General features: G+C 33.6%; 1 protein-coding gene across 2 annotated transcripts in view; it reads right to left on the reverse strand.

Moving 5' to 3' along the window:
• Window positions 1-3,758: 3,758 nt before the first annotated feature.
• The window catches only part of LOC127718309 (uncharacterized), a 55,341-nt gene continuing 45,842 nt past the window's right edge, over window positions 3,759-13,257 (reverse strand). For both annotated transcript variants that reach the window (XM_052224307.1, XM_052224306.1), the window contains exons 2-6: window positions 12,911-13,080; window positions 10,989-11,140; window positions 9,145-9,270; window positions 7,950-8,043; window positions 3,759-5,377 (exon numbers count right to left, since the gene is read on the reverse strand). In XM_052224307.1, coding sequence (XP_052080267.1) covers window positions 5,304-5,377; window positions 7,950-8,043; window positions 9,145-9,270; window positions 10,989-11,140; window positions 12,911-13,080 — 616 coding nt within the window. In that variant the 3' untranslated portion in view covers window positions 3,759-5,303. The remainder of the gene's footprint in view (window positions 5,378-7,949; window positions 8,044-9,144; window positions 9,271-10,988; window positions 11,141-12,910; window positions 13,081-13,257) is intronic.

Here is a 13,257-nt window from a genome sequence, read left to right on the forward strand (position 1 = left end):
ATGAATAACACCTGTTAATTAATGCAATTTGGTACCTCTCATGCCGAGCTTTAACGTTTTTTCACTGCACTTAAGCAGACAGTAAAAGTGATATGACATTGAAATGCAACGTGTTGTATACATGAATAAGTTCATAAGGTATGATTATCAAAAAGAAAGCTATTATTATACATTAAAGACTAAAAGCAATTGCAGGTCAACGTACGGTATTCAACAATGAGCAACACCCTTAACGTATAGTAGATCATAAAAAAACATGAACGACCAACATGACCAAATGTGAAACAATTAAAAAAGAAAAACAAACGGTGTGACTTATACTATAACATTTAACTAAAATGTGTTGTGGCAGACAGCAACCATGCAACGAGAAGCAACACTGGATTACAAACTCCTGTGTTTAGGACATGAGCATACAGCAACTGACGGTGTTTGCAATGGTCAATGTTTGAAAGTTAAGACATTTTCAAAATGTAGTATGTCAAACTTGGAATACTAAATCAATAACTAAATATAAATCACACAACAGAATGGACTAGCAATAACTTAAGAAAAGAGATTATAAGCCTAACGCATTACGAAAACACAAATTTATACCTTCCAGTTCATACTATGATGGAAAACATCTGTAAGTCCATTCTGTACACAAATTAACAAGTTCAACTTACGTTAGCAGTTTTCATTGTAATAAACATCCCACATGTTGTATTATTTGAAGTAGATGTAAACAGTTTATATTAAGAATGACCAAAGTCTAGTCCCCAAAATTACCTTAATTGCATATAACTATGTAAGTTTAGAGAGAGGGCATTTCTTCAGTTCTGTCAACATTTTGTTAATTTAATCTATAAACAAGTCGGATTGGATATATTGTAAATGTAGTTTGTTCATTTTGAATTCTACAAATCCTTAAGGATTGTTAGAGTATGTAGCCTACAAACAAAGTTAGTCTTCTCATAAAATAGCATAACATAGAATATTTGAAACGAAGTCCTTCACATGTTTTCTTCATTCTAAGATTTAAGACAATTTCAAATGTTAGAAAATTAGTTCTAGACATAATTTCATAGAAATTGATCCACTATACACCCATTTTGGTGCGATCTCGGGTACTCTGGAAGGGTAATCAGATCATGCTCCACATGTGGCTTCCGTCGTAACTTTTTCCGAGTCCAGTCCTGCGATGGCTGAAATGTCTTAATGTAACGTTGCATGTTCCTGCTGTTAACAATACGTGTATCATCTGTTATGTAATGGTTCAAGTATGCACTAGCAAACAGTAGCCGGAATACTTTTTTTTTAAATCGCCGCATCACGAATTATCTTAAACAAGGAGGATTGGGACGGGAAGGATGCCCATACTAAAAGCGCCCATAAAAAAGGGACTAGATACAATACACAAATTTTAATTCATGATCCGCAAAATTCAGACGATTTTTGGTAAACAAAAACTGCAGGTTTGTGTAATGTCAATAAAAAACGTCCATAGATGGACATTTTTTGTTCACCTAATAAGAACCTTCCCTTTATTTTGTCAATTTGTCGTGGATCTGTTGTTAAACATGATGCTATAGGAACTCCTTATCTCAGAATCTTGGATCGTTTAGAAGTCGGTGTCATCCCATTTTTCTATAATTCAGTATGGATTCAAAACTACATTTGTGAACTATAAAATAAATACGGATACATTTACAAAATAAACACAGAATGAAAACTGTTGACTGTTTCTTAATTAACGTAGATGAAAAAACTGTCAATATAGGTGCAATTTGGGTACCCTCACGTTAAACAAATTTAGCAGTTTGTCAAGGTAACAAAATCCATCAATTTATCGGCGGTTAAAGGAGTAGGTACTATGGCGGTTTTATACGTAAACAGTTTATATAAAGGGGTATGTACTACGGCATTACTATACGCAAACAGCTTATATAAAAGCGTAGGTACTATGGCGGTTTTATACGTAAACAGTTTATATAAAGGAGTAGGTACTACGGCGGTTCTAAACGTAAACAATTTATATAAAGAAGTAGGTACTACGGCATTACTAGGGGGGGGGGGGGGGGGGGGGGGAGTGGGGGGGAAGATCTCGGGTACTCTGGAAGGGTAAGCAGATCATGCTCCACATGTGGCTTCCGTCGTAACTTTTTCCGAGTCCAGTCCTGCGATGGCTGAAATGTCTTAATGTAACGTTGCATGTTCCTGCTGTTTTAAAACATACATGAATGAAAAGTTCAAATTTCAGTAAAGAAAGATTTGACCAATTAAATAAAGTTCTTATCGGACCTTTGACTTTGTCAATGTAATGGACATGAAGGGATGTGCCATTAAAACGTTTAAACCCGCTGCATTTGTTAGCACCTGTCCTAAGTCAAAAATCTGATGTTCAGTAGTTGTCGTTTATTGATGTGGTTCATAAGTGTTTCTCGTTTCTCGTTTTTTATATAGATTAGACCGTTGGTTTTTCCGTTTGAATGGTTTTACACTAGTAATTTTTGGGGCCCTTTATAGCTTACTGTTCGATGTGAGCCAAGGCTCCGTGTTGAGGACCGTACTGTGACCTATAATGGTTTACTTGTAAAAAAAAAGACTTGGATGGAGAGTTGTCTCATTGGCACTCATACCACATCTTCTTATATCTATATATGGTGTATTTTTTTCATGACAAAACATTCCTTTCACAGAACTATACATATTTACTATAATCTAAATGAGGAGATGAAGTATGATGGCTTATCAGACAACTATTCACCATAGACCACAGGAACTGGTTTTAAGCATCTAAAACGTCACCGTGTGACCGTCAACAATGAGCAAACTCATTCCGTATAGTCTTGGCAGCTATAAAAGGCTCCAATATAAAAAAAAGGTGAACCAATTCAAACAAGATTGCTATAGCGTAGTAAAATTTTCAGCGCGCTGTATAAATAAGGAATAAAATGGTGTGTGTCAATTTTTCATTCTGGTACGATATTCAAAGTATTGTTAACGTCCCATACCCCCTGTACAAATGATTAAATCAGAATGGTGGTACAATATCAACTACACATGGGGACAAACAATAGTACTGAGTATCTGAGCTTCTGTCAAATGGTATAGGAGGTGTTGTTTTCACAAACTCTGGTGTTAGTGCCACAATATTCCAAAATAGAGTCAATATCTCACAACTCCCGTAAAAATGCTCAAATCAAAATGACGGTATAATATTTTCAAACCACATGATCCCAAACAATCCTACCAAGTGTAACAGCGTTCTGTTAAACGAACCCAGATGAATTGCGTTCACTAGGTGTCATTGTTACAGGACTAAAAAAAATTCAAAGTCCAAAAACTCCAGTAAACATTATAAAATCAAACTGACGACAGAGCACGCTCAAAAGATTTTTTTTGTGATGACAAATAATCCTATCAAGTACGAAAGCATTACTATTATTAAACGGTCGCAGGATATTGGTGTGTTTCTGACGGACGAACGGACTGACGGAATCCTTTACCATATACCCCGTGGCGCGATGTGCAGGGGACAAAAAAAAAAAACAACAAAAAAACCAACAAAACAACCTGATCTATTTCAAAACAATCATCGAAAAACATATATAACAGACAACAATAAACAACAACCAATGAGTAACAGGCTACTAACTTAGTACAACACATACAGAATTTACCAAATTCAAATCTCAAAGATAACCATGCTTTTCGTCCAAAAGCACCCGACTTATCGATCTGATTTTAGCTGTATGTTAAATGAATACCAAATATTAAAATACTTGTGATGTTTTAATATTTATTGCTTTACAATTCTAATTAAAACTGAACACATGACATCTCTTTAACAGAATATAATCTCCGACAATGGTCTTCATGCTATGTTCTGTTTTAAGAATATTAAAAAATATATACATACGTAATGTAAATGAACTACATAAAATTACTTAAAAAACAAAAATGCAAAAGAAAACTTACATAATATTTTTATTAAATAAAAACGTTTCGAAAAACATACCAGTAAACATGTTTAATCTTGCAAAACTACCAAAACTACGCACAAAGACAAATGACTCCGGGTATGATATGTACGGTATGGGAATAAAAAAGTCAAGTCCGGTAAAAATCGTTATTTCTATCGTTCGAAATGCCCTATTATATCGTTGACATGACCGTAAATGAACGGACAATACTGGCCAATAGGTAAAACATAAAATCAAAAGAAAAAAAGCACAGAAAAACGAAACAATATGTAAAAATGTCAGTTTCTAAATTCCTTTGTTTAACATACAGGTATTTTTTTTTTATAGGAAAAGCAATTTAGTATAATCATGTACAATTGAACAAAAGGTCAGAATCAGAGACAAGAAAAGCTTGAAAATAAAAAAAAATAAAAATTAATCTCGAATTGGTTTAGCCCTAGAAATAACGATTTTTATACAGAAAAAAGTATTTAGACAAGGATACTATTAAATTTTAGAACAATCGTATTTGGTGTAAGGCCTAGCCACTTGTTCAAAGCAGGAATACACATTTTAAGGAAAGAAGATTCTGAACCGTTTTAAAGAGTTCCTATGCGGGTTTTCATGACGCGTAATTTAGTTTCATTTGATATTTTTCTTTAAATAAGATAAAATAATAAAATGTTCTTGTTATATTAATCATTGTGCAATCTCTTTCAAGGAAAAAAATCGTCTTCACTCTACTGACAGTATATAAGTTCTTAATAAAATCAAATATTTCGCTGTCTTGGTGAACAAAATGAACTGAAACGTAAATCTTACATATGCATTAAATTAATATAATTTTGTTGCAGATAAACTGAATATAGTTCGCAACCATCAAATTTAAAAAAACAAAAAATTACCATTAAGATTGGAGACCTTCAAGCTTCGCTCATGCATATAAGTGTTGCAGTGCAATATCAAAATAACAAACCTATCTAATTCGGTTTAGGGTAAATTCGCTCATAAAATGTGGTAGGTAATGAAACAACTACACCGAGTTGAAAATAAACACTGATCATTCACTTGTTCCAAAAGTTAACATAGTCGAGTTTTTGTTGTCGCAATCTTTCGGTGGACTATGTAAAACATTTGATGATCAATCATAGATAATACATACTCGCTCAATCCAATCTTGAACACGAGTAGCCAAGCTGTACAAACAAGTTACATTTAATTTTGATAAGAAAACACACTTTCATTTGCATTTTTAAACCCACTGTAACAATGTTATGGCACAAAGTATGTTTTCGAGAAATAATCTCCTCTTTTAATATCTTCGTTGATGATGACATCATCCATGCAGAGAAAAGATTACGTTAATTTGATACTGTTGTCGTTGTCATGTGAATCTGGTACGTCTCCATCTGCATTTACTATCTTCCGCACTAAAAGTAGTAAAACAATGAACTTTATTTAACTTTATATATTACATATAGATTTCATCACTGCAACAAGTGTGTTACGATATTTCTCCACTTGAGACAGTTAAATTTTAATATTTAAAGCGCGAGGCTTGCCGAGCTTTTTAAATAATCAAAATTTAAATGTTGAGAGTGGAGAAATATCGTAATACACGAGTTATATTGGTGGAATCTGTTTCTCTAATTATTTTTATCCTTCCTTTTCAAAGATTTGCAGAAAGTTGTGATCTTTATATGTGACGTCATCAGGCATGGTCGCCTTTTTTCATGATGACACAATAGGAAATTCAGAAGAAACCAAGAAAATTTGACGTCATAATTAAATTTCGACCAATAATTTGCCGAGAACAGATATTTCACTAGTGAGGAGAACTATTTTTCTCACACCGATCAAGAAATGTGAAAAAAGCGCAAAAAATAGAGACATTTATATTCTATACTGTTGGACACATATTTCTTTGATTTATTTTTACTCAATGGGTAGCTTAGGGTATATACATTTACAAGTGTCCATGGATATACATTTACTTATTGTTTTAGAGAGAAAAATCGTATTCATAGCGTTAACTATGGAATAAGTTTAAACATGCCTCGCGCTTTGCATGTTGGGTGACCTGCGCAACATATAATCGGTCTGTGAAGGCCATTGTTGTTAGGCTTAATTTTTCACATCCTTGATTGTAATGAAAATGATAAAAATCGCTATTGAAATTCCCCTCTTTTACCGGGCAACCTTCATTCTGTTCCCCCAAAAAGATAACATTTATATCGTCTTGAAATCAATTGTTATACTTGCCACTGGACGTTTTCTTTTAAATACTATGAATATCTTATAAACTCTTGAGGAATGAGGATACTGACATATCATAGAATCCCTAAACATACCAGCGATTACACATAATCCTTGAAATTTTCAGGGATAGTACATAATCCCTTATTATACAAACTTACTGTAAAATATATATTAAAATGCGCATTTTTCTAATTTCCTTCTCAGCATTTTGTGTTAGATTAACAATAACTTTACTTATTTGAATATAGTTTCGCGACAGGGGTCACTAGTGGAGTAGGCTCAGTGATTGCTAACCCTCAAGAAATGTGAGATCATTGGTTAAATCAAAGTTTAGGAACTATGCGAGGAGATACATACATATGCAGTACATATACATGTTTCAAAAATTATCCATTGGATAAAATAGCATACAGAATGTTATTGTTATGTTTCTTACAGTATAATGTATCCTCAAAGTATAATTCAATAAATCTATTGGCTAATAAAAGATCACGCGGGTGAGAATTAATTCGAATATTTTTGTCCAAATCGGCCGGAAAGTAACCCCGAGAGAATTTGTACCGTTTTTTCCACAGGCAAAATATAAGTATTTCGGTATAATAAAACAGTTACGGCCCTATGAGTCGAGAGAAAGCTAAAGCCCCCGGAGAATAACCCTTAGCAGCATTGACAATTTTGGATATCCCCCTCCTCAGAGGGCTGTAATTGTATAATGTACAACGAGATAACAAACACAATAATATATTTAAATTCAATGAATCAATGAACATCGGAGACGCGAATACCGTTTTCAATTTGAGGCTATGTGTCGTCTTCATAGGAATGAGGTCTTTTCTATCATTGTTTCAAATACATATATATATATAAACAAGTCTAAATTGAAAACAACGTTCAAAAGTATATTTTAACAAAACGCATTTGACTAGCAGGTCGAACAACGGATGTTCTTAAACCCTGCTGACTGCCAGTGGCGATTGCCAAATAAACGGATCACCAGATGTAACAAAATGGATCTTAACTATTAATTTAATACCAAACAGAAAACAATAAACTTGCGGAAAAGATGGTATACCGAAAACAAAAGGTGCAAAAATTAGTACACCATATCCGGATTGACAATTAATGTCTCTTCAGTGATGTTAGGAATCGAAACGGTATTTGGAAGGCCATATATATATATAACTGTATTTCTTAATCAAGGTGCAAATTAAAGGGCAGACTAATTAAAATGCAACTATTCACAACGTAATACACAAACTAGAAAATAAAGTATTAAGACAAAAATGGTTCAATAGTTTACTATTGAGAGTATAAACATTCAAACATAATTATAAAAAATAGAAATGTCTGTAATAATTTAGTAAGTATAGATGATATTTATTTGGACAAAGATAGACAACTCCATCATACTCAGATTCTGGTTTGAATCACGGTTTTCTATTAGTTATGATATCATATCTGATATCAGACGAATTAGTAACTTCTAAGATGAGAAAACAACAATCAAATAAATTCCTTTCACGTATCGTTGTCCCTGTTGTATCCTAATTTGGAATATTCCCTCATTCTTATTCATGCACACATTATGTTGTATTACTGTGTCAATACACCAATCACTTCATTATAAATGTTTGTTAAGTATTTATTTCTTTTCTTATCCTTTTTTTTATATTTCAATTCTTTTTCAATATAATGTATGATGTTTATGTAATTATACATGTAGTTTATGAGTTAATAAATTACCCAATTGTTTGAACAAGCCATCTATGTTTTCTGCAGTCTTTGCTGAAGTCTCAACAAACAAGTATCCATTCTTCTCAGCAAAGGACTTACCCTCCTATAACAAATATTTAACGACTCAATTAGATTGCTTGCTTGCTTGTTGTTTACCCATCGACCAGTGGCAAATACATATGCAACCTTATGATATATAATAAGTTCATCCCCGGTTTTTTGTGGGGTTCTTGTTACTCGACCTTTAGTTTCTATGTTAGTTTAGTGTTTTGTGGGGTTCGTGTTACTCGACCTTTAGTTTTCTATGTTAGTGTAGTGTTTTGTGGGGTTCTTGTTACTCGACCTTTAGTTTTCTATGTTAGTGTAGTGTTTTGTGGGGTTCTTGTTACTCGACCTTTAGTTTTCTATGTTAGTGTAGTGTTTTGTGGGGTTCTTGTTACTCGACCTTTAGTTTTCTATGTTAGTGTAGTTTTATGTGGGGTTCTTGTTACTCGACCTTTAGTTTTCTATGTTAGTGTAGTTTTATGTGGGGTTCTTGTTACTCGACCTTTAGTTTTCTATGTTAGTGTAGTTTTTTGTGGGGTTCTTGTTACTCGACCTTTAGTTTTCTATGTTAGTGTAGTTTTATGTGGGGTTCTTGTTACTCGACCTTTAGTTTTCTATGTTAGTGTAGTTTTTTGTGGGGTTCTTGTTACTCGACCTTTAGTTTTCTATGTTAGTGTAGTGTTTTGTGGGGTTCTTGTTACTCGACCTTTAGTTTTCTATGTTAGTGTAGTGTTTTGTAGACTTGTTCGTCTTTTCTTCGTTCATTGTTTTTTGCAAATGCATTGTCAGAATGTCCCCTTGGTATTTTACGTCTTCTTTTTTTTTACAAATTAACTAATAAATCAATAAGTAAGTACCGCAACATTAGTGGACTGGGATGGAGGTTGTCTCTTGATAATGAGGTAACTCACTCGCTCCTATAATAGATCGTGCAAGGGTTTTTTTATATTAAGAGAGGGATTCTTTCTGAACAAAAGCTATCGGATTTAATTTCCTTATATCAACCGGAAATACTAACCAATGTTTGTGCAACTATAATGATTTGTAACTAGGTGGTTATAACGATAAAACTGTAACTCTGTGTATTTAGCTGAAATTATTTTATTCTACATAACTGAGTTATGGTACAAACTTATCGTGATATTAAAATCGTCCATACCTCTACGGAAACTGCTCTTCTCGAGTCTGCTAAATCTAACTTATTACCAACAAGGCATATCTCTACTGGATTGTTGGAATTCTGTAAAATTTGTTTAATCCAAGTTTGGGCCCCAAGGAAAGATTCCTGTAATCAAGTTGATAATTTAAATTAAAACAAGCCGTCGGGGCAAATGCCACTGAAACAGCTACCCAACCAACATTGAAAAGACACAATTTAACTTTTATGATCATGACGAAGCATATCATGCATGCAGATATTTCTAGCGTCATTGAATAACCGTTTTGGGTCCCATGCACTTACATACGCAATTTTGTGCTGGTAATATCTCGCTAAAAATAAAATGTTAAATAACTATTTGATTAACTATAGTACAAAGGCATGTTTCACTTAACTGACTGAAGAGTACGAGAGACGCGTTCTTATTTTATTTTCATGGCTTATTTGATGAGTTTGTATATTTGAAGTAATGAAAAATTTCAACTACTGTAAACCAACTAATTTTCGCGAGCGATTTATTTTCGCGACTTTCGCGAGTAGAAAAAGAACGCGAATATAAATCGTCGCGAATATGTAAAACTTGAATCTTTCTTAATTCAAATACATCAAGAAAATTTGAAAATCGCCAACTTTAATCGCCGCGAAGTAGGCTAGAAAGAGCGAAACGCGAAATAAAGTATCCGCGAAAATAAGTTGGTTTACGGTATTGCAAGATTGTCCTATTTGATTCGTTTGCAAAATACACCATCAGTTAATCAATTAACTTGCATGGTCACAAAATCGCCCGAAAAAAACAAGTATATCTCTAGCTCTGACAATATTACACGAAAGTATACACACATTCATTTCTTATGGGAAACTTTAATGGTTAAGAATTTTTTAATTTGATGTCTTAACTAGATTAAATTGTCGCAGGATTTTTGTTGTTACTAGAACACACCTGCGACATCGCGGGTTCGTGACTGAATTAAAAGTACCAACGCCTATTTTTTAGTCTGGATTTTTAGTGTGCGTATTGTCATCTGATAAAGTCATGTTGATTATAAGGTGCACAGTTTTCTCTACCTTCATTTTTTTTTCTTTTTATCCCGTCCTGGTTTTCTTACTACAACGTTATTCCTTATTTTGTTTATAATAGTTTCTATATTTTTCAATTTTTATATTTTGAGGATGAGCGAATAATAAGGCGAAAGTATGTTCATATGTTTTATTGCATTGTTTTTGGGGAAGGTTAACTTTCTGGTAGTTATACCCGTCAAGGCCAGGCTAGGAAACTGGGAAAATGCCCACATTAAATCTGTACCGAAACAGCGTGTTAAATGTCCTCCTTTGTCCATTGTCCTATATTAGTTATATAAAGTTGAATTCTTTGGTTCGTCGTTTTTACGTCATGCCGGCTAAGAAATTGGACTTCGTTATATTAGTATTATAGATTCTTGAATTGAAAAAAAAAACAACAAGTGTTTCTATAAAGACGGCGAGAACATATCGACGAGCATCTTGTATTTAGCGCATCTGACGGTGTCGCAGATCTAGATACACACTTATTTTACATAACTGCATTTATATCTTGTGTTACAAACGTACTTGCCTAACTGCCAATCTATAACAATGATAAAACTGTGTCTCCAGAAGTGGTAAACAATAAATTTGACATTACATGAAGTTAAAATGAAATACAGACAGGCATCGAAATAGAAAAAAAAGCATATTGTATACATTCTTGTATATCCTCATACTTATTAACATGTGTATACAGACCCTGCAACTGTTTTCTTCATAACATGTCCAGCAAGCGTTAACCCCCAAATACAATGTAGTCAATGCAATGTAAAATATCTTACTCTATCTGTGATGTCATACACTACGATTGCTCCTGCTGCGCCTCGGTAGAACATTGCTGCTACACACCGGAATCTATCCTGACCTGCTGTGTCCCATATATCTAGCTTGATGCTTTTACCATTTACCAATAACGTTTTGTAGAAATACGCCGCTTTAATGAAAGACGGACAAAACATTTATTTAAACTATTTCATTGTTTAAAAGGAAGATTTCAAAAAAGTACTACACGTTTTATCCATATGTAATGTTTTACAAATGATCTTATCATCAACGTCAACACTAAACCCGTAAAATTTGTTCGTTTTGCAAAAATGAATTTAAGTAAACAATGGTTTACCCTGCAATTCGGGATTCCTTCAAGTGAGTACACATTTGATGATAGTCAGCACTTGTATCTAATTGTCACTCTAGAAGGAGATAAGTGCCGATGATACTTTTTAATTTATGTCATCATAACAATGATATTACAATTGTCTATTTTGTATATATATATAGTAGTTCTTGGTATGAATGAGGCAATGCATGTAGTAGTTTGGAACATTCCCATGTAACTTCGCCATTCACTCGTCTCGCCATTGCTAAGCACATACGGTGACTTGAATTGAACAATGAATTCAACAACATATTTTAGCACGCCTTCGTCCCTGCATGCGAACGTGTCATATTGTTTGCATAATTTGTTCTTGTATTGTGCCGTTGCACCACTGTCCAAGGTTACAGGGGGAGGGTTGACGCCTTCAAACATGTTTAACCCCACCACATTCTGTATGTGCCTGTCCCAATTCAGAAGCCTGTATTCTAGTGGTTATTGGTGCACGTCTGTTATATTTCTTTTTCGTAACTTGTATTGTAAACATTAATTTAGGCCGTTAGTTTTCTCAATTGAATTGTTTCATATTTTTCATGTCGGGGCCTTTTCTAGCCGACAATAAGGTATTGGTTTTGATCATTGTTGAAGGCTGTATGATTGCCTATAATTGCTTACATTCACTTCATTTGAACTTTGGTGGACAGTTGTCTCATTGGCAATCATACCAGATCTCCTTATGTTTATACAAATGAAAACAACACTAAATTACTAAGTAAGTTCGTGCCTCTAAACCGTTTTTCTGGATTTACCTTCATCAGGAACGATCAGTCCAAAACATTTGTAAGACAGGGTCTACATGTATATCATATGACCATTTGGAAATGACAAGTATAACCGGCTTGATGTAAGATCAACTGTGTCTGAGAGAGTTGGAACCTTAGCAATTATTTAATAATTTCTATATTAATTATCAACGAGGAAATTTGGCATTCTAATTTGGACAGATACCGAGAAAACGTAACCGTCATCGATTTGGATGTTATCCTTCTTAAAGTTGATACAAATGTATATATGCGATTATAGAACAATGATAAATATCGTCGGATTATTGGGACACTTCACATTATTTTGAACATCTTTTTTTAAGGAAGAGGCCTTGCTTGAACAGTATATAGATATTATCTCTCATACAATGAAAATTTTCTGAAAAAGGTGTTTGATTTAAATCGTTCGTAATTTAGTCCTAAGTTTGTTTTAGAATATACAATATGTACAATGTAAAGTTCATTATATCAAAGAAACATTTTACATATGCATGTGTTAGCACATTGCAACTGAATTGTTTGCTTCATTTTTCGTAATCATTTTTTTTTGTTCTTCCATTTTTGTCAAACGGATAGTCTCTCCTGACTGAGAAAATAAAGGTCAAGATGCAATTACAAAACGGTGAACTTTCAATGGTATCATTAAGCACCGTGTAGCTATAGTATTATTTTCTTTAACATTATTTTCCAAAATACTTTCTTTGTGATTTTGCAAAGATGTATCCCCATTTGGGGTAGGGCAGTGTCAAAAAGAATTATGCATCTGAGAAATTGCAATTTTACGTGCCTCCAATTGTCATATCAATGTATTCATTGAATTGTCCTTTCACATATTGTAATGTTATACTAGACTTGCCAACACCTCCTTGTCCTACCAGAACTATTTTCAGCTGATTTGACGTCACATTATGTTTGCTTCTCGTGAGCGAATCGGTTGTATTGTAACACGGCTTGTCCCTGATCAAAATAAAAAAAGAGACTTATTATCACTAGGAGATTTTTTTCATTAAGGAAACAATTTTAACCCGTGAAGTGTTTCCCATACAAAAAAAAAAAAAAAAAAAACTGTTTTAACGAAGACATTGTTGACGTTTTGTTTTATGTTCGGGCAAAGAGATCAAAATGTTAGCGTAG

This window comes from Mytilus californianus, unplaced genomic scaffold (assembly GCF_021869535.1).
Source record: "Mytilus californianus isolate M0D057914Y unplaced genomic scaffold, xbMytCali1.0.p SCAF_10, whole genome shotgun sequence".
Classification (NCBI taxonomy): domain Eukaryota; kingdom Metazoa; phylum Mollusca; class Bivalvia; order Mytilida; family Mytilidae; genus Mytilus; species Mytilus californianus.